At 52.6% G+C, this 26,300-nt stretch overlaps 2 protein-coding genes, 1 non-coding gene and 6 pseudogenes across 3 annotated transcripts; all 9 read right to left on the bottom strand.

Annotated features, from left to right (window-relative positions):
- Nucleotides 1–2,964: 2,964 nt before the first annotated feature.
- LOC146009705 (uncharacterized) lies at nt 2,965–4,656 on the bottom strand. Its single transcript, XM_083150163.1, has one exon. It carries the CDS (start codon nt 4,393–4,395, stop codon nt 2,965–2,967), a length of 1,431 nt encoding a protein of 476 aa, XP_083006289.1. The 5' UTR covers nt 4,396–4,656.
- A 320-nt stretch (nt 4,657–4,976) lies between these two features.
- On the bottom strand, nt 4,977–5,083 carry LOC146012690 (U2 spliceosomal RNA; annotated as a pseudogene).
- A 1,366-nt stretch (nt 5,084–6,449) lies between these two features.
- LOC146012222 (U2 spliceosomal RNA) lies at nt 6,450–6,640 on the bottom strand. The gene has a single exon (XR_014445393.1). It is a non-coding gene; the product is annotated as a U2 spliceosomal RNA (small nuclear RNA).
- Nucleotides 6,641–8,006: 1,366 nt separating this feature from the next.
- On the bottom strand, nt 8,007–8,180 carry LOC146012626 (U2 spliceosomal RNA; annotated as a pseudogene).
- A 3,757-nt stretch (nt 8,181–11,937) lies between these two features.
- On the bottom strand, nt 11,938–13,450 carry LOC146009704 (uncharacterized). The gene has a single exon (XM_083150162.1). It carries the CDS (start codon nt 13,448–13,450, stop codon nt 11,984–11,986), a length of 1,467 nt encoding a protein of 488 aa, XP_083006288.1. The 3' UTR covers nt 11,938–11,983.
- Nucleotides 13,451–14,041: 591 nt separating this feature from the next.
- Nucleotides 14,042–14,148, bottom strand: LOC146012704 (U2 spliceosomal RNA; annotated as a pseudogene).
- Nucleotides 14,149–15,514: 1,366 nt separating this feature from the next.
- LOC146012632 (U2 spliceosomal RNA) lies at nt 15,515–15,690 on the bottom strand (annotated as a pseudogene).
- Nucleotides 15,691–22,792: 7,102 nt separating this feature from the next.
- LOC146012731 (U2 spliceosomal RNA) lies at nt 22,793–22,929 on the bottom strand (annotated as a pseudogene).
- A 1,210-nt stretch (nt 22,930–24,139) lies between these two features.
- LOC146012610 (U2 spliceosomal RNA) lies at nt 24,140–24,318 on the bottom strand (annotated as a pseudogene).
- Nucleotides 24,319–26,300: the final 1,982 nt, after the last annotated feature.

Below are 26,300 nucleotides of genomic sequence, written 5' to 3'. Positions count from 1 at the left end.
GTCAGTCTCTTGGATGCCACGTACTCCCAGACAAACTTAACAGTTGCCGCCGGGAGCCCTGGGATCGATTCCATAGTGTCTTTGGCTCTGATGAGCTTGTGGACAGTTTTTGGCTTCCACAAGTCGGGTTTCAATCCCTCCAGTTGGTGTTCCCTCACAAACTTGGACACGTCCAGGTAAAACCACGGAGTGGTCCAGTTGTAAGGGATGGAGCTGTCCCACTTGTCCCATTTAAGGGTCCTCCACAGTGGTAGGAGGAAGAAGCGGGACATGGAGTTCCCCGCAGAGCCGGCACAACTGTCAATCAAAGTTCTGCGGATGCACGTACATACAAAGAAGGCTCTCAGCATAGTTGGAATGTCTGGAATGCCTTTGCCACCTTTGAGGGGATCCTTGTACATAATGCTCCGCTTCACTCTGTCCATTTTGGAGCCCCAGATGAAGTGGAAAGTGGCCCGGGTAATGGCCTTGCAGACCGCAGTTGGCGGTGGCCAGGCCTGGGCTGTGTACTGCAGGACGGGAAGGATCTCGTTCCGCAGCACAAGGGCTTTCCCCTCGATGGAAAGGTCTCTGAGGCTCCACAGTCCAATTTTCTGTCTCACTGTTGCAAGTTTCTCATCCCAGCACTTCCGGGCGGCTCCATCATCACCGAACCAGACACCCAGAATTTTGATGAGGTCCGGTTTAACGGTAAATGGGAAAGGAGCCGAGGACGACAGGTGCCACTTTCCGAAGAGCATGGCCTCTGACTTCCCGCAGTTGACTTTTGCCCCCGAAGCACGGCCGAAGTCCTCACAGGTCTGGACGAGTGCTGCCACCGAGCGATGATCCGCGCAGAAGACAGTGACGTCGTCCATGTACAGCGAGCACTTGGCCACTGGGTGGTCTGGACCTGGTGCGGTGATCCCTCTGATCTCTGGATTCTGTCTGATGGATAGGGCCAGGAGCTCTATAACACAAACAAAAAGAAGAGGTGAAAGAGGGCAGCCTTGTCTGACCCCAGAGAGGACCGGAAAGGGGTCAGTCTTCCAGCCGTTCACCAACACCGTGCTGTGGATATCAAGGTACATAAGGTTAACATACGAACAAAACAATTCACCAAGACCAAATTTTCGCAGCACCTTACCCATCAGCTCATGAGAGACACGGTCAAAGGCCTTTTCCTGATCAAGACTGATCAGGGCCGTGCGCACATTACGATCTTTCACGTAATGGACCGTGTCCCTGAGGAGGGCAAGGCTGTCTGCGATCCTGCGGCCTGGAATACCACAGGTCTGATCCGGATGAACAATCTGTCCGATGACAGCCTTCAGCCTATTGGCCAGTACCTTGGCGAGGATCTTGTAGTCCACGTTCAGAAGAGAGATGGGCCTCCAATTTTTCAGCTCACATCTCTCCCCCTTCCGCTTATACAAGATCGTGATCATCCCTTCCCTCAGCGAAGGAGGCATTTTTCCCTCCACCACCATCTCCTCATACAGCTCGAGCAGGTCCGGGCCGATTAGATCCCACAGCGCTACATAGAGCTCAGCTGGGAGACCATCGTTACCTGGAGTCCTGCCTTGCCTAAAGGATTTGGTGGCAGAGAATACCTCCTCCAGCGTCAGGGGAGCGTCCAGCGCCGATCTGCCTGCAGGATCAATAGGGTTAGTGATACCTGACAGGAACTTGTCGGCCATGTCGTTGTCAGTCGTCTTAGGGGAGTAGAGGTCGCTGTAGTAGTCGCGGACGACCTTCATCACGCCCTCCTTCCCCTGTCTGGGAATGCCATTCTCATCTCGCAGCTCGGTCAGGGGCGTGTGGCCAGAGTGGAGTTTCCTGAAAAAGAAAGAAGAACATGTCTCACCCTTCTCCAGATTCTCCACCTTGGAACGGAAGACGATACGTCTGGACTCCTCCTCAAAGTGCCTTTTCAGGCTCTTTTTGGTCTCATCCAGGTCGTCCTTCACGTCCCAGCCGCACCGCTGGAGGTCCACCAGGGACTGGAGCTCACGCTGCAGATTTCTGAGGTTCCTCTTACGGTCGCATGCCTGGATACGCCCCTTGACCTGAAAGAAACTGCGGATGTTAGATTTGGCATATTCCCACCAGTCAGACATACAGTCAAAATAACATTTGTCATTTTTCCATGTGATGTAGGCATCCTTAAGCTCAGCCAATACCTCCTCCCTTTCCAGCAGGGCACAGTTCAACTTCCAGGAGCCTGGGCCAGGTGGAAAACCATGGCCCAGAATTCCTTGGAAGAGAATGGCCCTGTGGTCAGAGAAGAAGCAGGGAACCATAGAATGCCTAACCTGCTGCACTGCCCGGGAGGTGAACACAAAGTCAATGCGGGAACGCACAGAGCCATCGGGGCGGCTCCACGTGAAATTCACGGAGCCATCCCCCATGGAGCCCACAGCGTCCCGCAGTGACGCTTCGGCCACCATTTCCCGGAGCAGATTGGACGTGATGTCCAGCTTCGCAGAGTTGCAGGTGCTTCTTCCATCCCTTTCGATCGGGCAGTTGAAGTCTCCAGCCATCACTACAGCCCTGGTGGTGGCGAGCTGGGTCCGCAGGGTCTGGAATAGTTCCAAACGCTCATTCTTGATAGGTGAAGCGTACACGCAGATAAGCCTGATAGGCTCCCCTGCCCAGGAGCCGTCTACGACAAGTAACCTGCCGCAGACGAGCTCCTGAACAGAATCCAGCGTGAAGAGGCTCCCCCTGATCAGAATAGCTACCCCTGCAGACTTACACTCACCTCCACCGGACCAGTAGGACGGGCCATGGGACCACTGCCGGGCCAGGTGCTTGTAGGACCTGGAGAAAGGGAGAGAGCATTCCTGCAACATGTATACATCACATTTCTTAAAGTCAAGGAAAGTAAAAACAGACTGTCTCCTAGCCTTATCCTTAATGCTCCTCACATTAATGGTAAGAATATTAAAAGCTACCATCTGTTAAGAGAAAGGGCAGGTTAGGTTACGATACGTTTACGTTACCACTCCCATCGGGGGGCGCAGCGTCCGGCTCTGCAGCTGGATCTCCTTCATGGGTTGGTTCCGTAATGCCAAGCAGCTGGTCGATGTCGCTGTCGCAGACGAGTTCAGTTGTCCCCAACTCGTCGTAACATTCCACCAAGGCCGCCATCTCCTCCTCGAGGGTGGGGGCGGGCTCGGGTGGTTCCACCAACTCAACTGCTGCCTTTTTGGAAGATTCCGGGTCGGCAGCGGGGCTCTCTAACACCTTCCTCTTCCGTCTCAGCGTGGTCGGACCTGCAGAGGCAAGGGGTGGAAACTCCTCCTCGGAGAGGAGAGGGGCGGAGGGGGTGGAGGGAAGAGGGGTGGGTTGGGCAAGAGGTCGGGAGGGTGAGGGAGGGGGGTGAGCAGCAGTGGAGGGGGGTGCTGTCACAGAGGGAGGTAGGGGAGGAGGGGTGGGGATGACAGGGGCAGAGGGGGGTTTCTTACCACCTTGTCTCTGCTGCCTCGGCTTTGGCTGCTTCTGTACCGGCTGGGGAGGCACCATGGGGGTAACTCCCTTCACTGCTGCGGCGTAGGACCTCGCTCTGTCAGGGCATGCCTTGTAGAGGTGGTCTCCTTTGCCGCACAGGTTGCAGACGAGCTTCGTGGGGCAGTCCTTTGTCTCGTGGCCGGCCACGTGACAGAACTTGCATGCCGAGACCTTGCACTCTCTTCCCACGTGGTCTTTCCCACTGCACTTTCGACAGGTGCGTGGTTGGTCCGCGTAGTAGATGAGTCCAGCGGTTCCCCCCAGGGAGAAGCACTGTTTGAGGTGCTTGACTCCGTCTGGGCACGAAGTGTCCTTGTGGAGCCTGACCACCACCGACCACTTTACGTCCCAGAGCCCGTTGCTCAGCAGGACCCTTGTGGGGTCCCTGATGACCGTGCAGGATCTGTTCAGGAATGTGACGATGTCTTTGGCAGGCACATGTGGACTTCGCATTGAAACCGTCAACCGCCTCTCCTCCCTTTGAATAGGGCAGTTGCCCACAAAGCGAGAGAGAGGGGAATCAGGCTTCGCCGCTTTCACCGCCTCCCAATACCTCTTGCAGATGGCAATGGTGGCGAAGGTGACATAAAAGATCCCCTTGATGAAGGTCTGGGTGCTGAGGACTTCGGGGGCCGAGAATCCTTGGTCCAGGACCATCATCTTGCCGAATTGCACCAGCGAAAGGTCCGGCACCTGTCCGTCCACCTCCTTCAGCTTCATCACCACGGTTTGCCTCATCCAGGGTTCCAGGGCTGGGGTAGCCTTGGAGCCATCCCTGGCGGGCACCGCTGGTGGTGTCCCTGAAGGGGGGCAGGAGCTGGGGCCAGCCACATTTGCTGGGGTTTCGGCCGGGGACTTGCCCTTCTTCCCGGCGAGGGGGGCTGGAGCGGAGGCTGTGGCCATCCTTCCGGCTTCTCGGGGCAAAAGGGTCTTTTCCGGGACCCCGGCAGGAGGGGAAGGAGGAGATCTCTTCAGAGGGCAGAGCAACACAAGTCTAACCCTCCAAGGTGGCTAGAGAGCGATGCACGGCTTCAGAGGGCAGAGCAAAGCAAGTCTAACCCTCCACGGAGGCTGGGGAGCGTTGCAGAGCTTCGGAGGGCAGAGCAGAAAGTCTGACCCTCGGCGGCGGCTCCGGAGCGGTGGAAGGCTTCAGAGGGCAGAGCAGAAAAGTCTGACCCTCCTAGGCAGCTCGGGAGTGCTGCAAGGCTTCAAGAGGGCAGAGCAAACAAGTCTGCCTCTCCCAGGTGGCTAGGGTGCGTTGATCTCCTCTTCAGGCGAAATCCTCTTCTCCTCGCAGTCGGGGGCGGAGCTTCTTCCTCGGCGTCGAGAGGGGGAGGGGTCGGCAGTCGCTTCGGAGGGCAGAGCAGAGCAAGTCTGACCCTCAGTCTTCTCCGGCTTCTCCCTCTTCAGCGATGTCTTCTCCTCCTCGCAGTCTCGACGTCTTCGCTCAATTCGCTCTTCTCGGCCTGGCAGCGGTAGCCCTGAGAAGGACCGTTGTCGGTCCAAGAAACAAGGAGCAGAGCTGCCTCTCAGATTAAACTGATAAGAACAGATACTACACTTGATCTTAGCCAAAAGGCCGAGAAGCGATAACCCGAATGGGCTCCCAGCAAACCGCGCGAACCTGAATTCGGCCAGCAATACTGGTGGAGAGGAGATCAGCACCACGGACACATCTAACACACACACATCACTTCTTTGTCGTTGCAGTCTGAAAGATACCTGGCTGTACGGCAGGTGTGATTAGGACTTGAAGTGCTGGACAGGGACCGGAGGACGAGTAGCCATCCAACTGATTTTGTGATTAGGTCGTCGGCGGGCGGGAAGGGAGCCTCAGCTGGGTAGGAGGCCAAATTTGCATGTGCTCCGCCCCGTCTGTTGACGTCGCGTCAACAGACACACACCCACTAGGCAGACGACCAACAGGCAAGCAGCAGCAGCCAGCTGTCTCCTCGCTCTTTGCTGCTGCATGCCTGTGTCCCTGACGAACTGCTGCTGACTAAATCAATCAGCTAGCTGCTGCAGAGGAGAAGGAGGAATCTTGCACAATCAGGTGCAATGACGGCTTTCCTGTTTTGAGCCCATTCAGCAGCAGTAGTAGACAGTCAGATGGACAGGCATTCATGTGGCAGGACCCTTTGTGTGACATCACAATCTGCCCTCTATGACATCACAAGCTGCTCACTCGGAATCCGGCGGAACCTGACAGCCAGACAGTCACTTGGAACAGACAGGCAGACAGGACAGTCATGTGTAGGTGAGCTGGGTGGGCCAATGTTTTCTTTTATTGGCAGTTACCACCCAAATGATGTTCCGAAGAAGGTAAGTGATACTTTTTCTAAATCCCCCCTCTCAATGATCATCAATTGTTTGGCTCGGAAAAAAAATGGAAGAGGAAAAAAAATTCCCATAACAAAAGAAATGAGGAAAAAAAATTCCCAAAACAAAAGAGAGAAAAGAGCGCGCAAAAAGAAAAGAAAAAAATATAAGAAATAAAGAAAGAAAGAAAGAGAGAGGAAAAAAAAAAAACCAAGCCATTTCAAATGGAGAGGGAGGGGGGGTCCAAAAATGCCATTGCTGTGATCCAGTTGATGTTTCCGTGGTAAGATCGTAGGTAAGTCACATAGTGTTTGCATATTTATTGGGAGGTCGCAGCGATTGATAAGTCCTTTAATTTAGGCAGGCTTCCGGTCTTTTGCCTAGGCCGCACATGCTGATATCAAGTGTAGTGTCACGTAAAAATATTTAACTGCCTCGATTCCAGAAAGTACAATTCAAGGAGTCAAGAAATAGTCACAAAATGATACACTGGAGGCAGGATTTCAAAGTATTTATGCACAAGGGTTAAACCTTGAAGCAGCAAATGCATGCATTTCTAAATACAAAGGTGCACAAACAATTGATACTCCAAATCAAGTGCCAGGAATGGAAATAGTCTATTTTTGGATAACAGATTAGGAAGGTGCACCGGTCCTGGAAGTACTGCAATACCAGGTCAATGCGTGGAGTGGACAGAGCAAGCTCTTCTTCCATCTCCCTGTTCTAAAAATCCATTTAATATATGGCCCCCAGATAGGGGGCGTATCAGATATTAAACTGATAAGAACAGATACTACACTTGATCTTAGCCAAAAGGCCGAGAAGCGATAACCCGAATGGGCTCCCAGCAAACCGCGCGAACCTGAATTCGGCCAGCAATACTGGTGGAGAGGAGATCAGCACCACGGACACATCTAACACACACACATCACTTCTTTGTCGTTGCAGTCTGAAAGATACCTGGCTGTACGGCAGGTGTGATTAGGACTTGAAGTGCTGGACAGGGACCGGAGGACGAGTAGCCATCCAACTGATTTTGTGATTAGGTCGTCGGCGGGCGGGAAGGGAGCCTCAGCTGGGTAGGAGGCCAAATTTGCATGTGCTCCGCCCCGTCTGTTGACGTCGCGTCAACAGACACACACCCACTAGGCAGACGACCAACAGGCAAGCAGCAGCAGCCAGCTGTCTCCTCGCTCTTTGCTGCTGCATGCCTGTGTCCCTGACGAACTGCTGCTGACTAAATCAATCAGCTAGCTGCTGCAGAGGAGAAGGAGGAATCTTGCACAATCAGGTGCAATGACGGCTTTCCTGTTTTGAGCCCATTCAGCAGCAGTAGTAGACAGTCAGATGGACAGGCATTCATGTGGCAGGACCCTTTGTGTGACATCACAATCTGCCCTCTATGACATCACAAGCTGCTCACTCGGAATCCGGCGGAACCTGACAGCCAGACAGTCACTTGGAACAGACAGGCAGACAGGACAGTCATGTGTAGGTGAGCTGGGTGGGCCAATGTTTTCTTTTATTGGCAGTTACCACCCAAATGATGTTCCGAAGAAGGTAAGTGATACTTTTTCTAAATCCCCCCTCTCAATGATCATCAATTGTTTGGCTCGGAAAAAAAATGGAAGAGGAAAAAAAATTCCCATAACAAAAGAAATGAGGAAAAAAAATTCCCAAAACAAAAGAGAGAAAAGAGCGCGCAAAAAGAAAAGAAAAAAATATAAGAAATAAAGAAAGAAAGAAAGAGAGAGGAAAAAAAAAAAACCAAGCCATTTCAAATGGAGAGGGAGGGGGGGTCCAAAAATGCCATTGCTGTGATCCAGTTGATGTTTCCGTGGTAAGATCGTAGGTAAGTCACATAGTGTTTGCATATTTATTGGGAGGTCGCAGCGATTGATAAGTCCTTTAATTTAGGCAGGCTTCCGGTCTTTTGCCTAGGCCGCACATGCTGATATCAAGTGTAGTGTCACGTAAAAATATTTAACTGCCTCGATTCCAGAAAGTACAATTCAAGGAGTCAAGAAATAGTCACAAAATGATACACTGGAGGCAGGATTTCAAAGTATTTATGCACAAGGGTTAAACCTTGAAGCAGCAAATGCATGCATTTCTAAATACAAAGGTGCACAAACAATTGATACTCCAAATCAAGTGCCAGGAATGGAAATAGTCTATTTTTGGATAACAGATTAGGAAGGTGCACCGGTCCTGGAAGTACTGCAATACCAGGTCAATGCGTGGAGTGGACAGAGCAAGCTCTTCTTCCATCTCCCTGTTCTAAAAATCCATTTAATATATGGCCCCCAGATAGGGGGCGTATCAGATATTAAACTGATAAGAACAGATTTTTTGATTGAAAAAGCAGGTCTTTATTGTACATAAAGAATGCAAAAAACAGACGATAACAAATATCACACATATACCGTGTCGCAGCACAGCCAAAAAACAGTACACATGCAGACAGTATAGTACATATTATAAAATACAGTACAAGATAAACTCACACTATAGACTATACTATGCACTATGCATTCTAACGGTAACATTTACACAACAGTATACAAGACTATGGGTGTGGAGGGTAGGGGGTGGGGGAGGAGGAATCACATGCCCGAAGCTTTATTGACCAGACAGACATATATAAGGGGAGGGCAATAAATAGAAATACATCAACAAAACAACAGACATTGTGAAGTGAGGGGGAAGGGGCCACGGTCCCAGCGTCTTATAAAACAGTCCAAGCAAGGGGAAAGGACCAGAAGCAAAGGGGTTTAGTCCTCTTCTTCCTCAGGGCTATCCCGAATGGAATAGTCTCTGAGCAGGCTGTGAACCAGCCTGCGGCAGTCCTGAACGGACATTCTCTCCCTCCTCAATATGAGTCGATTTCTGGCAAACCACAAAGCGTCCTTAACACAGTTTATAAGGCGCCAGGCTTCCTGGGTCGCCCCATACGTGTGGGTGCCCGGGAATAGTCCATACAATACCGAAAGGTATGAAAGACAGTTCCTGGGCACGGAGTCCTTGAATTCAGTCTCTAGGGCATCCAACAACAACTGTGCGTAGGTGCAGTCCCAGAAGATGTGCATGGAGGTTTCTTCATGCACAAAGCACCAGGGACAATGTCTATACCTACACAAGTTTCGGGAGTGCATGAATGACCGGTGAGGTAAGCCCCCCTGAATGGCCATCCATGACAAGTCTTTGTGTCTATTTGTGAGCCTTTTGGAGGCCACATACTCCCAGACAAACTTGGCAGTTGCTGAAGGGAGCCCTGAAATCGGTTCCATGACGTCTTTGGCTCTGATGAGCTTGTGGACAGTTTTAGGTTTCCACAAGTCGGGTTTCAATCCCTCCAGTTGGTGCTCCCTCACAAACTTGGACACATCCAGGTAGAACCATGGAGTAGTCCAGTTGTAAGGGATGGAGCTGTCCCACTTGTCCCATTTAAGGGTCCTCCACATCGGTAGGAGGAAGAAGCGGGACATGGAGTTCCCCGCAGAGCCGGCACAATTGTCTATCAAAGTTCTGCGGATACAGTTACATGCAAAGAAGGCTCTCAGCATAGTTGGAATGTCTGGAATGCCTTTGCCACCTTTGAGGGGATCTTTGTACATAACAATCCGCTTGACTCTGTCCATTTTGGAGCCCCAGATGAAGTGGAAAACAGCCCGTGTGATGGCCTTGCAGATCGCCGCCAGAGGTGGCCAGGCCTGGGCGGTGTACTGAAGAACAGGAAGAATCTCATTCCGCAGCACAAGTGTTTTCCCTTCGATGGTAAGGTCTCTGAGACTCCACAATCCCAGTTTCTGACGCATTGTCGCAAGTCTTTCATCCCAGCACTTCAGGGCCGCTCCATCTCCTCCGAACCAGACACCAAGGATCTTGATGAGGTCTGGCTTTACCGTGAAGGGAAATGGGGCGGAGGATGACAGGTGCCACTTTCCGAAGAGCATAGCCTCTGACTTCCCAAGGTTAACCTTTGCTCCTGAAGCACGGCCGAAGTCCTCGCAGGTCTGGACGAGAGCTGTCACCGATCTCTGGTCTGCGCAGAACACAGTGACGTCATCCATGTACAGCGAACACTTGGCCTCTGGGTGGTCTGGACCCGGTGCGGTGATCCCTCTGATCTCTTGATTTTGCCTGATGGATACAGCGAAGAGCTCTATAACACAAACAAAAAGAAGAGGTGAAAGAGGGCAGCCTTGTCTGACCCCAGACATAACTGAAAAGGGGTCAGTCTTCCAGCCGTTCACCAACACCGAGCTGTAAATGTCAAGGTACATCAGGTTAACATACGAACAGAACAGTTCACCAAGACCAAATTTACGCAGTACCTTGCCCATCAGCTCATGGGAGACACGGTCAAAGGCCTTTTCCTGATCAAGACTGATCAGGGCTGTGCACACATTACGGTCTTTCACGTAATGGACCGTGTCTCTGAGGAGGGCAAGGCTGTCTGCGATTCTGCGGCCGGGGATGGCGCAGGTTTGGTCTGGATGAACAATCTGCCCAATGACAGCCTTCAGCCGGTTGGCCAGTACCTTGGCGAGGATTTTGTAGTCCACGTTCAGAAGAGAGATGGGACGCCAATTTTTCAGGTCACATCTCTCCCCCTTACGCTTATACAAGATCGTGATCATTCCTTCCCTCAGCGAAGAAGGCATTTTGCCCTCCACCACCATCTCCTCGTACAGCTCGAGCAGGTCCGGGCCAATGAGATCCCACAGCGCAACATAAAGCTCTGCTGGGAGACCATCACTGCCCGGAGTCCTGCCCTGCCTAAAGGATTTAGCGGCAGAGAGCACCTCCTCCAACGCCAAGGGAGCATCCATGGCTGATTTACCTGCAGGATCAATAGTGTTAGTGATACCTGACAGGAACTTATCCGCCTCATCTGTGTCTGTAGTCTTAGGGGAGTAGAGGTCGCTGTAGTAGTCGCGAACGACCTTCATCACGCCCTCCTTCCCCTGTCTGGGGATGCCATTCCCATCACGCAGTTCTGTCAGGGGCGTATGGCCAGAGTGGAGTTTCCTGAAAAAGAAGGAAGAACACGTCTCACCCTTCTCCAGATTCTCCACCTTGGAACGGAAGACGATGCGTCTGGACTCCTCCTCAAAGTGCCTTTTCAGGCTCTTTTTGGTCTCGTCCAGGTCGTCCTTCACGTCCCAGCCGCACCGCTGGAGGTCCACCAGGGACTGGAGCTCACGCTGCAGTTTTCTGAGGTTCCTCTTACGGTCGCATGCCTGGATACGTCCTTTAGCCTGAAAGAAACTGCGGATGTTAGATTTGGCATATTCCCACCAATCAGACATACAGTCAAAATAACATTTGTCATTCTTCCATGTGATGTAGGCATCCTTAAGCTCAGCTAGTACTTCCTCCCTTTCCAGTAAGGCACAGTTCAACTTCCAGGAGCCTGGGCCAGATGGAAAACCATGGCCCAGAACCCCTTGGAAGAGAATGGCCCTGTGGTCAGAGAAGAAGCAGGGAACCATAGAATGCCTAACCTGCTGCACTGCCCGGGATGTGAACACAAAGTCAATGCGGGAGCGCACGGAGCCATCGGGGCGGCTCCACGTGAAATTCACGGAGCCAGCCCCCATGGAGCCCACAGCGTCCCGCAGTGATGCTTCGGCCACCATTTCCCTGAGCAGGTTGGACGTGATGTCCAGCTTCGCAGAGTTGCAGGTGCTTCGACCATCCCCTTCAATCGGGCAGTTGAAGTCCCCGGCCATCACTACAGCCCTGGTGGTGGCGAGCTGGGTCCGCAGGGTCTGGAATAATTCCAGACGCTCATTCTTAAAGGGTGAAGCATACACGCAGATTAGCCTGATAGGCTCACCTGCCCAGGACCCATCTACGACGAGTAATCTCCCGCAGACAAACTCCTGGACAGAATCTAACGTGAAGAGGCTGCCCCTAATAAGAATTGCTACCCCTGCAGACCTGCACTCACCTCCACCGGACCAGTAGGATGGACCATGGGACCACTGCCGGGCCAGGTGCCTGTAGGACCTGGAGAAAGGGAGAGAGCATTCCTGCAACATATACACATCACATTTCTGAGTGTCAAGAAAGGTAAAAATAGATTGACGTCTGTTCCTATCCTTAATGCTCCTTACATTAATGGTAAAAAGATTAAAAGCTACCATTTGTTAAGAGAAAAAGGTTACTGTGGCGATACGTATACTTTACCACTCCCATCGGGAGGTGCTTCCTCTGGGTCGGCCACCGGATCTCCCTGCTGGGGTGTCTCGATGTTGTTGAGCAGTTGGTCGATGTTGTTGAGGCTGTCAAGCTCAGGCACCCCACTCTCCTCGAAGACCTCTGCATATGCCTCCATCTCCTCCTCGAGGGTGGGGGAGTCCTGGTCTGGCTCGACCGATTCGACTGCCGCTTTCTTGGAAGATTCTGGGTCAGCAGCTGGGCTGTCTAACTCCTTCCTCTTCCTTCTCGGCTGTACATTTCCTGCATGGGCAAGTGGTGGAAACTCTTCCTCGGAGAGGAGAGGGACAGGGAGGGGGCGAGAGGGGGTGGTGGGAGGGAGGGTGGGTTGGGTCACAGGTCGGGAGGGTGATGGAGGGGGGGTGGTGCGAACAGCCGGGGTGGGGGTTGCTGTCGCAGAGGGAGGGAGGGGAGGAGGGTTAGGAATGGTGGGGGGAGGGGAAGGTTTCTTACCGCCTTGTTTCTGCTGGATCTGCTTCTTCTGTGCAGGCTTGGGTGGTACCTTGGCAGGGGCTACCACACCCGATACTGCTGCGGCGTAGGATCTCACTCTGTCGGGACAGTCCCGGTAGACGTGTTCTACTTTGCCGCACAGGTGGCAGGTCATCTTCGTGGGGCAATCCTTTGTCTCATGACCAGCCATGTGACAATGTTTGCAGGCCGGGACCTTGCAGTCCTTCGCCATGTGATCCTTCCCGCTGCACTTCCTGCAGTTGCGCGGCTGGTCAGAGTAATGGAGAAGTCCTGCTGTTCCCCCCAGGGAGAAGCACTGTGGAAGGTGCTTTACTCCTTCTGGGCACGAGGTGTCCTTGTGCAGCCGGACGATCACTGCCCACTTCGTGGACCAGAATCCATCCTCGGTCATGATCCTTGTAGGGTTCCTCACGACCGTGCAGAATCGGCCCAGAAATGTGGCAATGTCTCCGGCTGGCGTGTGAGGGCTGCGCATTGAAACCGTCACCCGCCTCTCCTCCCTTTGGATAGGGCAGTTGCCCACAAAGCGAGAGAGAGGGGATTCGGGTCTCGCCGCTTTCACTGCCTCCCAGTACCTCTTACAGATGGCAATGGAGGTGAAGGTGACGTAGAAGATCCCCTTCAGGTAATTCTGAATGCTGAGTGTTTCAGCCCTCGTGAATCCCTGTTCGACGACCATCTTCTTGCCGAAGGTGTCGATCGTCATGTCCGGCACCTGTCCATCCGTCTCCTTAAACTTCATCACCACGGTCTGCCTCATCCAGGGCTCCAGGGCTGGGAGGCCTTTGGAATGGTCCTGGACGGGCACCGTTGGTGGTGTCGCAGAAGGGGCAGTGGAGCTAGGGCCGGCCAATCTGGTCGGACATTCGGCCGGTGACTTACCCTTCTTCCCGGGCTTCCTACCAGCGAGGGGGGCCGAAGTGGAGGCGGTGGCCATCCTTCCGGCTTCTCGGGGCAGCTGAAGTCGAGGCAAAGGGTCTTCTCCGGCGACGAGAGGAGGAGATGAAGGGGTCGCTTCAGAGGGCAGAGCAACACAAGTCTAACCCTCCAAGGTGGCTAGAGAGCGATGCACGGCTTCAGAGGGCAGAGCAAAGCAAGTCTAACCCTCCACGGAGGCTGGGGAGCGTTGCAGAGCTTCGGAGGGCAGAGCAGAAAGTCTGACCCTCGGCGGCGGCTCCGGAGCGGTGGAGGCTTCAGAGGGCAGAGCAGAAAAGTCTGACCCTCCTAGGCAGCTCGGGAGTGCTGCAAGGCTTCGAGAGAGCAGAGCAAACAAGTCTGCCTCTCCCAGGTGGCTAGGGTGCGTTGATCTCCTCTTCCGGCGAAATCCTCTTCTCCTCGCAGTCGGGGGCGGAGCTTCTTCCTCGGCGTCGAGAGGTGGAGGGGTCGGCAGTCGCTTCGGAGGGCAGAGCAGAGCAAGTCTGACCCTCAGTCTTCTCCGGCTTCTCCCTCTTCAGCGATGTCTTCTCCTCCTCGCAGTCTCGACGTCTTCGCTCAATTCGCTCTTCTCGGCCTGGCAGCGGTAGCCCTGAGAAGGACCGTTGTCGGTCCAAGAAACAAGGAGCAGAGCTGCCTCTCAGAATAAACTGATAAGAACAGATACTACACTTGATCTTAGCCAAAAGGCCGAGAAGCGATAACCCGAATGGGCTCCCAGCAAACCGCGCGAACCTGAATTCGGCCAGCAATACTGGTGGAGAGGAGATCAGCACCACGGACACATCTAACACACACACATCACTTCTTTGTCGTTGCAGTCTGAAAGATACCTGGCTGTACGGCAGGTGTGATTAGGACTTGAAGTGCTGGACAGGGACCGGAGGACGAGTAGCCATCCAACTGATTTTGTGATTAGGTCGTCGGCGGGCGGGAAGGGAGCCTCAGCTGGGTAGGAGGCCAAATTTGCATGTGCTCCGCCCCGTCTGTTGACGTCGCGTCAACAGACACACACCCACTAGGCAGACGACCAACAGGCAAGCAGCAGCAGCCAGCTGTCTCCTCGCTCTTTGCTGCTGCATGCCTGTGTCCCTGACGAACTGCTGCTGACTAAATCAATCAGCTAGCTGCTGCAGAGGAGAAGGAGGAATCTTGCACAATCAGGTGCAATGACGGCTTTCCTGTTTTGAGCCCATTCAGCAGCAGTAGTAGACAGTCAGATGGACAGGCATTCATGTGGCAGGACCCTTTGTGTGACATCACAATCTGCCCTCTATGACATCACAAGCTGCTCACTCGGAATCCGGCGGAACCTGACAGCCAGACAGTCACTTGGAACAGACAGGCAGACAGGACAGTCATGTGTAGGTGAGCTGGGTGGGCCAATGTTTTCTTTTATTGGCAGTTACCACCCAAATGATGTTCCGAAGAAGGTAAGTGATACTTTTTCTAAATCCCCCCTCTCAATGATCATCAATTGTTTGGCTCGGAAAAAAAATGGAAGAGGAAAAAAAATTCCCATAACAAAAGAAATGAGGAAAAAAAATTCCCAAAACAAAAGAGAGAAAAGAGCGCGCAAAAAGAAAAGAAAAAAATATAAGAAATAAAGAAAGAAAGAAAGAGAGAGGAAAAAAAAAAAACCAAGCCATTTCAAATGGAGAGGGAGGGGGGGTCCAAAAATGCCATTGCTGTGATCCAGTTGATGTTTCCGTGGTAAGATCGTAGGTAAGTCACATAGTGTTTGCATATTTATTGGGAGGTCGCAGCGATTGATAAGTCCTTTAATTTAGGCAGGCTTCCGGTCTTTTGCCTAGGCCGCACATGCTGATATCAAGTGTAGTGTCACGTAAAAATATTTAACTGCCTCGATTCCAGAAAGTACAATTCAAGGAGTCAAGAAATAGTCACAAAATGATACACTGGAGGCAGGATTTCAAAGTATTTATGCACAAGGGTTAAACCTTGAAGCAGCAAATGCATGCATTTCTAAATACAAAGGTGCACAAACAATTGATACTCCAAATCAAGTGCCAGGAATGGAAATAGTCTATTTTTGGATAACAGATTAGGAAGGTGCACCGGTCCTGGAAGTACTGCAATACCAGGTCAATGCGTGGAGTGGACAGAGCAAGCTCTTCTTCCATCTCCCTGTTCTAAAAATCCATTTAATATATGGCCCCCAGATAGGGGGCGTATCAGATATTAAACTGATAAGAACAGATTTTTTTTGATTGAAAAAGCAGGTCTTTATTGTACATAAAGAATGCAAAAAACAGACGATAACAAATATCACACATATACCGTGTCGCAGCACAGCCAAAACACAGTACACATGCAGACAGTATAGTACATATTATAAAATACGGTACAAGATAAACTCACACTATAGACTATACTATGCACTATGCATTCTAACGGTAACATTTACACAACAGTATACAAGACTATGGGTGTGGAGGGTAGGGGGTGGGGGAGGAGGAATCACATGCCCGAAGCTTTATTGACCAGACAGACATATATAAGGGGAGGGCAATAAATAGAAATACATCAACAAAACAACAGACATTGTGAAGTGAGGGGGAAGGGGCCACGGTCCCAAAGTCTTATAAAACAGTCCAAACAAGGGGAAAGGACCAGAAGAAAAGGGGTTTAGTCCTCTTCTTCCTCAGGGCTATCCCGAATGGAATAGTCTCTGAGCAGGCTGTGAACCAGCCTGCGGCAGTCCTGAACGGACATTCTCTCCCTCCTCAATATGAGTCGATTTCTGGCAAACCACAAAGCGTCCTTAACACAGTTTATAAGGCGCCAGGCTTCCTGGGTCGCCCCATACGTGTGGGTGCCCGGGAATAGTCCATACAATACCGAAAGGTATGAAAGACAGTTCCTGGGCACGGAGTCTTTGAATTCAGTCTCTAGGGCATCCAACAACAACTGTGCGTAGGTGCAGTCCCAGAAGATGTGCATGGAGGTTTCTTCATGCACAAAGCACCAGGGACAATGTCTATACCTACACAAGTTTCGGGAGTGCATGAATGACCGGTGAGGTAAGCCCCCCTGAATGGCCATCCATGACAAGTCTTTGTGTCTATTTGTGAGCCTTTTGGAGGCCACATACTCCCAGACAAACTTGGCAGTTGCTGAAGGGAGCCCTGAAATCGGTTCCATGACGTCTTTGGCTCTGATGAGCTTGTGGACAGTTTTAGGTTTCCACAAGTCGGGTTTCAATCCCTCCAGTTGGTGCTCCCTCACAAACTTGGACACATCCAGGTAGAACCATGGAGTAGTCCAGTTGTAAGGGATGGAGCTGTCCCACTTGTCCCATTTAAGGGTCCTCCACATTGGTAGGAGGAAGAAGCGGGACATGGAGTTCCCCGCAGAGCCGGCACAATTGTCTATCAAAGTTCTGCGGATACAGTTACATGCAAAGAAGGCTCTCAGCATAGTTGGAATGTCTGGAATGCCTTTGCCACCTTTGAGGGGATCTTTGTACATAACAATCCGCTTGACTCTGTCCATTTTGGAGCCCCAGATGAAGTGGAAAACAGCCCGTGTGATGGCCTTGCAGATCGCCGCCAGAGGTGGCCAGGCCTGGGCGGTGTACTGAAGAACAGGAAGAATCTCATTCCGCAGCACAAGTGTTTTCCCTTCGATGGTAAGGTCTCTGAGACTCCACAATCCCAGTTTCTGACGCATTGTCGCAAGTCTTTCATCCCAGCACTTCAGGGCCGCTCCATCTCCTCCGAACCAGACACCAAGGATCTTGATGAGGTCTGGCTTTACCGTGAAGGGAAATGGGGCGGAGGATGACAGGTGCCACTTTCCGAAGAGCATAGCCTCTGACTTCCCAAGGTTAACCTTTGCTCCTGAAGCACGGCCGAAGTCCTCGCAGGTCTGGACGAGAGCTGTCACCGATCTCTGGTCTGCGCAGAACACAGTGACGTCATCCATGTACAGCGAACACTTGGCCTCTGGGTGGTCTGGACCCGGTGCGGTGATCCCTCTGATCTCTTGATTTTGCCTGATGGATACAGCGAAGAGCTCTATAACACAAACAAAAAGAAGAGGTGAAAGAGGGCAGCCTTGTCTGACCCCAGACAGAACTGAGAAGGGGTCAGTCTTCCAGCCGTTCACCAACACCGAGCTGTAAATGTCAAGGTACATTAGGTTAACATACGAACAGAATAGCTCACCGAGACCAAATTTACGCAGTACCTTGCCCATCAGCTCATGGGAGACACGGTCAAAGGCCTTTTCCTGATCAAGACTGATCAGGGCCGTGCACACATTACGGTCTTTCACGTAATGGACCATGTCTCTGAGGAGGGCAAGGCTGTCTGCGATTCTGCGGCCGGGAATGGCGCAGGTTTGGTCTGGATGAACGATCTGCCCAATGACAGCCTTCAGCCGGTTGGCCAGTACCTTGGCGAGGATTTTGTAGTCCACGTTCAGAAGAGAGATGGGACGCCAATTTTTCAGGTCACATCTCTCCCCCTTACGCTTATACAAGATCGTGATCATTCCTTCCCTCAGCGAAGGAGGCATTTTGCCCTCCACCACCATCTCCTCGTACAGCTCGAGCAGGTCCGGGCCAATGAGATCCCACAGCGCAACATAAAGCTCTGCTGGGAGACCATCACTGCCCGGAGTCCTGCCCTGCCTAAAGGATTTAGCGGCAGAGAGCACCTCCTCCAACGCCAAGGGAGCGTCCATGGCTGATTTACCTGCAGGATCAATAGAGTTAGTGATACCTGACAGGAACTTATCCGCCTCATCTGTGTCTGTAGTCTTAGGGGAGTAGAGGTCGCTGTAGTAGTCGCGAACGACCTTCATCACGCCCTCCTTCCCCTGTCTGGGGATGCCATTCTCATCACGCAGCTCTGTCAGGGGCGTATGGCCAGAGTGGAGTTTCCTGAAAAAGAATGAAGAACATGTCTCACCCTTCTCCAGATTCTCCACCTTGGAACGGAAGACGATGCGTCTGGACTCCTCCTCAAAGTGCCTTTTCAGGCTCTTTTTGGTCTCGTCCAGGTCGTCCTTCACGTCCCAGCCGCACCGCTGGAGGTCCACCAGGGACTGGAGCTCACGCTGCAGTTTTCTGAGGTTCCTCTTACGGTCGCATGCCTGGATACGCCCTTTAGCCTGAAAGAAACTGCGGATGTTAGATTTGGCATATTCCCACCAATCAGACATACAGTCAAAATAACATTTGTCATTCTTCCATGTGATGTAGGCATCCTTAAGCTCAGCCAGTACTTCCTCCCTTTCCAGTAAGGCACAGTTCAACTTCCAGGAGCCTGGGCCAGATGGAAAACCATGGCCCAGAACCCCTTGGAAGAGAATGGCCCTGTGGTCAGAGAAGAAGCAGGGAACCATAGAATGCCTAACCTGCTGCACTGCCCGGGAGGTGAACACAAAGTCAATGCGGGAACGCACAGAGCCATCGGGGCGGCTCCACGTGAAATTCACGGAGCCAGCCCCCATGGAGCCCACAGCGTCCCGCAGTGATGCTTCGGCCACCATTTCCCTGAGCAGATTGGACGTGACGTCCAGCTTCGCAGAGTTGCAGGTGCTTCGTCCATCCCCTTCAATCGGGCAGTTGAAGTCCCCGGCCATCACTACAGCCCTGGTGGTGGCGAGCTGGGTCCGCAGAGTCTGGAATAATTCCAAACGCTCATTCTTAAAAGGTGAAGCATACACGCAGATAAGCCTGATGGGCTCGCCTGCCCAGGAGCCGTCTACGACGATTAATCTGCCGCAGACAAGCTCCTGAACAGAATCCAACGTGAAGAGGCTACCCCTGATAAGAATGGCTACCCCTGCAGACCTGCACTCACCTCCACCGGACCAGTAGGACGGACCATGGGACCACTGCCGAGCCAGATGCCTATAGGACCTGGAGAAAGGGAGAGAGCATTCCTGCAACATATACACATCACATTTCTGAGTGTCAAGAAAGGTAAAAATAGATTGACGTCTGTTCTTATCCTTAACGCTCCTTACATTAATGGTAAAAAGATTAAAAGCTACCATTTGTTAAGAGGAAAAGGCAGGGTCATTGTACGTTTACATTACCACTCCCATCGGGAGGCGTTTCATCAGGATCTGCAGCCGGATCTCCTTGTTGGGGTGTCTGGATGCAGTCAAGTATTTCGTCGATCTCACACAGGCTGTTGAGCTCAGGTACTCCGCTCTCCTCCAAGACCTCTACATAGGCCTCCATCTCCTCCTCGAGGGTGAGGGAGCCCTGGACTGGCTCGATCGATTCCACTGCTGCTTTTTTAGAAGATTCTGGGTCGGCAGCTGGGCTGTCCAACTCCTTCCTCTTCCTTCTCGGTTGTACATTTCCTGCAGGGGCAAGTGGTGGAAACTCTTCCTCGGAGAGGAGAGGGACAGGGGGTGGGATAGAGGGGGTAGTGGGAGGAAGGGTTGGTTTGATCACAGGTCGGGAGGGTGAGGGAGGGGGGATGGTGCGAACAGCCGGGGTGGGGGTTGCTGTCACAGTGGGAGGGAGGGGAGGAGGGTTAGGGATGGTGGGGGGAGGGGAAGGTTTCTTACCGCCTTGTCTCTGCTGGGTCTGCTTCCTCTGTGCAGGCTTGGGTGGTACCTTGGCAGGGGCTACCACACCCGATACTGCTGCGGCGTAGGATCTCACTCTGTCGGGGCAGTCCCGGTAGACGTGTTCCGTGTTGCCGCACAGGTGGCAGGTCATCCTCGTGGGGCAATCCTTTGTCTCATGACCAGCCATGTGACAATGTTTGCAGGCCGGGACCTTGCAGTCTTTCGCCATGTGATCCTTCCCGCTGCACTTCCTGCAGTTGCGCGGCTGGTCAGAGTAATGGAGAAGTCCTGCTGTTCCCCCCAGGGAGAAGCACTGTGGAAGGTGCTTTACTCCTTCTGGGCACGAGGTGTCCTTGTGCAGCCGGACGATCACTGCCCACTTCGTGGACCAGAATCCATCATCGGTCATGATCCTTGTGGGGTTCCTCACGACCGTGCAGAATCGGCCCAGAAATGTGGCAATGTCTCCGGCTGGCGTGTGAGGGCTGCGCATTGAAACCGTCACCCGCCTCTCCTCCCTTTGGATAGGGCAGTTGCCCACAAAGCGAGAGAGAGGGGATTCGGGTCTCGCCGCTTTCACGGCCTCCCAGTACCTCTTACAGATGGCAATGGAGGTGAAGGTGACGTAGAAGATCCCCTTCAGGTAATTCTGAATGCTGAGTGTTTCAGCCTTCGTGAATCCCTGGTCGAGAACCATCTTCTTGCCGAAGGTGTCGATCGACATGTCCGGCACCTGTCCATCCGACTCCTTAAATTTCAACACCACGGTCTGCCTCATCCAGGGCTCCAGGGCTGGGAGGCCTTTGGAATGGTCCTGGTCGGGCACCGTTGGTGGTGTCGTAGAAGGGGCAGTGGAGCAGGGGCCAGCCGAGACGGTCGGACCTTCGGCCGGTGACTTACCCTTCTTCCCGGGCTTCTTCCTCCCAGCGAGGAGGGCCGGAGTGGAGGCTGGGGCCGGCACCAGGGCTGGAGCAGCTGTGGCCATCCTTCCGGTTTCTCGGGGCAGCTGAAGTCGGGGCAAAGGGTCTCCTCCGACGTCGAAAGGAGGAGACGAAGGGGTCGCTTCAGAGGGCAGAGCAACACAAGTCTAACCCTCCAAGGAGGCTAGAGAGCGATGCACGGCTTCAGAGGGCAGAGCAAAGCAAGTCTAACCCTCCACGGAGGCTGGGGAGCGTTGCAGAGCTTCGGAGGGCAGAGCGGAAAGTCTGACCCTCGGCGGCGGCTCCGGAGCGGTGGAGGCTTCAGAGGGCAGAGCAGAAAAGTCTGACCCTCCTAGGCAGCTCGGGAGTGCTGCAAGGCTTCGAGAGGGCAGAGCAAACAAGTCTGCCTCTCCCAGGTGGCTAGGGTGCGTTGATCTCCCTCCTCAGGCGAAATCCTCTTCTCCTCGCAGTCGGGGGCGGAGCTTCTTCCTCGGCGTCGAGAGGCGGAGGGGTCGGCAGTCGCTTCGGAGGGCAGAGCAGAGCAAGTCTGACCCTCAGTCTTCTCCGGCTTCTCCCTCTTCAGCGATGTCTTCTCCTCCTCGCAGTCTCGACGTCTTCGCTCAATTCGCTCTTCTCGGCCTGGCAGCGGTAGCCCTGAGAAGGACCGTTGTCGGTCCAAGAAACAAGGAGCAGAGCTGCCTCTCAGAATGAACTGATAAGAACAGATGAGTTTGAAGAAACTCAGGGAGCCCGAGGTGTGCTCCCACCACCACCAGTGACGTGACTAAACGCGTGCACAGGGGGCAGCCGTACGAACGTGTGGCCCTCTCCCAAAGGAGAAAGGCCCCATGGTTCCCCTAACCCCCCTCAACCATAAGGCCAAGGAAGGGAAAAAAGGGATCGGTGGGTCCTCTTCGCCGAAGCTTAGAGAGACCCGCTTTTCCTCCACCCCCGGAAGGGTTTCGGACGGTGGGTCCTCCGCAGCCCGTGCTTTGGAGAGACCCGACTTAGGCTTCCCTCCGCCTTGTGGCTCGGGGTTGCCCTCGAGGGAACCGGGACTCTCCCCAGAAGGTGAAGAGTCCCAGTCACGTTTGGGGAACGGAAGGCCCGTTAGGGACAGCCGCACTACCCAAATGAAAAAACGTGACAAACTAACGAAAAACGTGGAGTGCAAAACGTGCAAATCATAAAAAGAAAAGAATAAGGCCCTAGCCAGAAGGCCGGGGGGGGGGTGTGAAAAATTGTCCTACCCCATCCAAAAGGACAGGGTAAGGACGTGAAGCGCTAACCTAAAGGGAAGTGCGCAGTGCAAGTGCCATTCGTGCAAGGTGACTTGGGATCACCCGTGCATGTCCGGCACCCCCGAGTTTCCCCGGGGGCACAGTGCAGCCTCGGACTCCAGGCAGCCGACCCTTCAGCGTCCGACCAAGCTTTTCTCCGTCTCACCAGGCAGGCATTTTCCAGCCCCTGGCATGGGAATGGGTACTCCACTGGGCCTTTCGAAAGACTCCCTTAGGGGCTGCACCCCCTCCGGAAGAGCAATCTACTCAGTCCCAGTGTTTCTCCGCTCCCAGGGTTAAGGTACTAAGCTGGGCCTTTCGCGGTCTCCCCATCAGAGGCTACGAACCTCTGGAACAGGAGCCATCTACTCAGTCCCAACCTTTCTCCGCTCCCTGGGATTGGATACTAGACTGAGCCTTTCGCTGACTCATCCTTCGGGGGCTACAAACCCCATCAAGAGAGTCAAACTACTAGGCCCAGTGTTTCTCCCCCCCCTCTTACCAGTGGATTTACGGAAACAACACCTCCTACCAAAGGCAGAGGTGAAGATACTCAGTGAGACTTTTCACTACTCCCGGGAAAAAACAGAGGGGTCCCACACCCTCCGCCCATCAGAGCAGCTACTCAGTCTCACCTTTCTCTATTCTCTGCCAGAGGCCAGTCCATACCCAACTGATAAGAACAGATACTACACTTGATCTTAGCCAAAAGGCCGAGAAGCGATAACCCGAATGGGCTCCCAGCAAACCGCGCGAACCTGAATTCGGCCAGCAATACTGGTGGAGAGGAGATCAGCACCACGGACACATCTAACACACACACATCACTTCTTTGTCGTTGCAGTCTGAAAGATACCTGGCTGTACGGCAGGTGTGATTAGGACTTGAAGTGCTGGACAGGGACCGGAGGACGAGTAGCCATCCAACTGATTTTGTGATTAGGTCGTCGGCGGGCGGGAAGGGAGCCTCAGCTGGGTAGGAGGCCAAATTTGCATGTGCTCCGCCCCGTCTGTTGACGTCGCGTCAACAGACACACACCCACTAGGCAGACGACCAACAGGCAAGCAGCAGCAGCCAGCTGTCTCCTCGCTCTTTGCTGCTGCATGCCTGTGTCCCTGACGAACTGCTGCTGACTAAATCAATCAGCTAGCTGCTGCAGAGGAGAAGGAGGAATCTTGCACAATCAGGTGCAATGACGGCTTTCCTGTTTTGAGCCCATTCAGCAGCAGTAGTAGACAGTCAGATGGACAGGCATTCATGTGGCAGGACCCTTTGTGTGACATCACAATCTGCCCTCTATGACATCACAAGCTGCTCACTCGGAATCCGGCGGAACCTGACAGCCAGACAGTCACTTGGAACAGACAGGCAGACAGGACAGTCATGTGTAGGTGAGCTGGGTGGGCCAATGTTTTCTTTTATTGGCAGTTACCACCCAAATGATGGTCCGAAGAAGGTAAGTGATACTTTTTCTAAATCCCCCTCTCAATGATCATCAATTGTTGGGCTCGGCAAAAAAAAATGGAAGAGGAAAAAAAATTCCCAAAACAAAAGAGAGGAAAGAGGAAAAAAATTTCCCAAAACAAAAGAGAGAGAAAAGAGAGCGCAAAAAGAAAAGAAAAAAAATATAAGAGATCAAGAAAGAAAAAGCAAAAAAAAAACCAAGCCATTTCAAATGGAGAGGGAGGGGGGTCCAAAAATGCCATTGCTGTGATCCAGTTGATGTTTCCGTGGAAAGATCGTAGGTAAGTCACATAGTGTTTGCCTATTTTTTGGGAGGTCGCAGCGATTGATAAGTCATTTAATTTAGGCAGGCTTCCGGTCTTTTGGCTAGGCCGCATATGCTGATATCAAGTGTAGTGTCACGTAAAAATATTTAACTGCCTCGATTCAAGTGCCAGGAATGGAAATAGTCTATTTTTGGATAACAGATTAGGAAGGTGCACCGGTCCTGGAAGTACTGCAATACCAGGTCAATGCGTGGAGTGGACAGAGCAAGCTCTTCTTCCATCTCCCTGTTCTAAAAATCCATTTAATATATGGCCCCCAGATAGGGGGCGTATCAGATATTAAACTGATAAGAACAGATTTTTTGATTGAAAAGGCAAATCTTTATTGTACATAAAGAAAGCAAAAAACAGACGGTAACATTCAGACATATATACTGTGTCGCAGCACAGCCAAAACACAGCACACATGCAAAACTGTATAGTACATTTCATGAAATACAGTATAAGAAATCAAATACCATAAGACATGCTATGCACTATGCATTCTAACCTTAAACAATCATTGACTATGGATAAGACTATGGGTGGAGGGGAGGGGGGTGAGGGAGGGGGAGTCACGTTGCCCGAAGCTTTATTGACCAGACAGACACATATAAGGGGAGGGTAATAAATAGACAGGACATCAATAAAACAACAGACATCGTGAAATGGGGGAGTGGGGCCACGTCACAGTTCTTATCACTCAGTTCAATGGGGAAAGGGCCAGAAGAAGGGGGGGGTTAGTCCTCTTCTTCCTCAGGGCTATCCCGGATGGAGTAGTCTCTGAGCAGGCTGTGGATCAGCCTGCGGCAGTCCTGCACGGACATCCTCTCCCTCCTCATAATGAGGCGATTCCTGGCAAACCACACAGCGTCCTTAAAACAGTTTATAAGGCGCCAGGCTTCCTGAGTCGCCCCAACAGTGTGTGTGCCGGGGAACAGTCCGTAAAGCACCGAATGGTACGATAGGTGGCTCCTGGGCACACAGTCCTTAAACTCAGTCTCTAGGGCATCCAGCAGCAACTGTGCATAGGTGCAGTCCCAGAAGAGGTGCATAGATGTTTCCTCGCGAACGAGGCACCAGGGACAATGTCTGTACCTACACAAGTTTCGGGAGTGCATGAATGACCGGAGAGGCAAACCCCCCTGGATGGCCATCCATGACAAGTCTTTATGTCTATTAGTCAGTCTCTTGGATGCCACGCACTCCCAGACAAACTTAACAGTTGCCGCCGGGAGCCCTGGGATCGATTCCATAGTGTCTTTGGCTCTGATGAGCTTGTGGACAGTTTTTGGCTTCCACAAGTCGGGTTTCAATCCCTCCAGTTGGTGTTCCCTCACAAACTTGGACACGTCCAGGTAAAACCACGGAGTGGTCCAGTTGTAAGGGATGGAGCTGTCCCACTTGTCCCATTTAAGGGTCCTCCACAGTGGTAGGAGGAAGAAGCGGGACATGGAGTTCCCCGCAGAGCCGGCACAATTGTCAATCAAAGTTCTGCGGATGCAAGTACATACAAAGAAGGCTCTCAGCATAGTTGGAATGTCTGGAATGCCTTTGCCACCTTTGAGGGGATCCTTGTACATAATGCTCCGCTTCACTCTGTCCATTTTGGAGCCCCAGATGAAGTGGAAAGTGGCCCGGGTAATGGCCTTGCAGACCGCAGTTGGCGGCGGCCAGGCCTGGGCTGTGTACTGCAGGACGGGAAGAATCTCGTTCCGCAGCACAAGGGCTTTCCCCTCGATGGAAAGGTCTCTGAGGCTCCACAGTCCAATTTTCTGTCTCACTGTCGCAAGTTTCTCATCCCAGCACTTCCGGGCGGCTCCATCATCACCGAACCAGACTCCCAGAATTTTGATGAGGTCCGGTTTGACGGTAAATGGGAAAGGAGCCGAGGACGACAGGTGCCAGTTTCCGAAGAGCATGGCCTCTGACTTCCCGCAGTTGACTTTTGCCCCCGAAGCACGGCCGAAGTCCTCACAGGTCTGGACGAGTGCTGCCACCGAGCGTTGATCCGCGCAGAAGACAGTGACGTCGTCCATGTACAGCGAGCACTTGGCCACTGGGTGGTCTGGACCTGGTGCGGTGATCCCTCTGATCTCTGGATTCTGTCTGATGGATAGGGCCAGGAGCTCTATAACACAAACAAAAAGAAGAGGTGAAAGAGGGCAGCCTTGTCTGACCCCAGAGAGAACCGGAAAGGGGTCAGTCTTCCAGCCGTTCACCAACACCGTGCTGTGGATATCAAGGTACATAAGGTTAACATACGAACAAAACAATTCACCAAGACCAAATTTTCGCAGTACCTTACCCATCAGCTCATGAGAGAC

The sequence above is a fragment of the Crinia signifera genome, chromosome 6 (assembly GCF_055691185.1).
Source record: "Crinia signifera chromosome 6, ASM5569118v1, whole genome shotgun sequence".
Taxonomy (NCBI): domain Eukaryota; kingdom Metazoa; phylum Chordata; class Amphibia; order Anura; family Myobatrachidae; genus Crinia; species Crinia signifera.
The sequence above is the reverse complement of the archived record's forward strand: the minus strand, read 5'-3'. Positions and strand labels throughout refer to the sequence as shown.

Excerpts from the sequence above, each read along its gene's own strand:
- LOC146009705 (XM_083150163.1), bottom strand. The coding sequence starts at position 4,395 with ATGGCCACAGCCTCCGCTCCAGCCCCCCTCGCCGGGAAGAAGGGCAAG.
- LOC146009704 (XM_083150162.1), bottom strand. The coding sequence starts at position 13,450 with ATGGCCACCGCCTCCACTTCGGCCCCCCTCGCTGGTAGGAAGCCCGGG.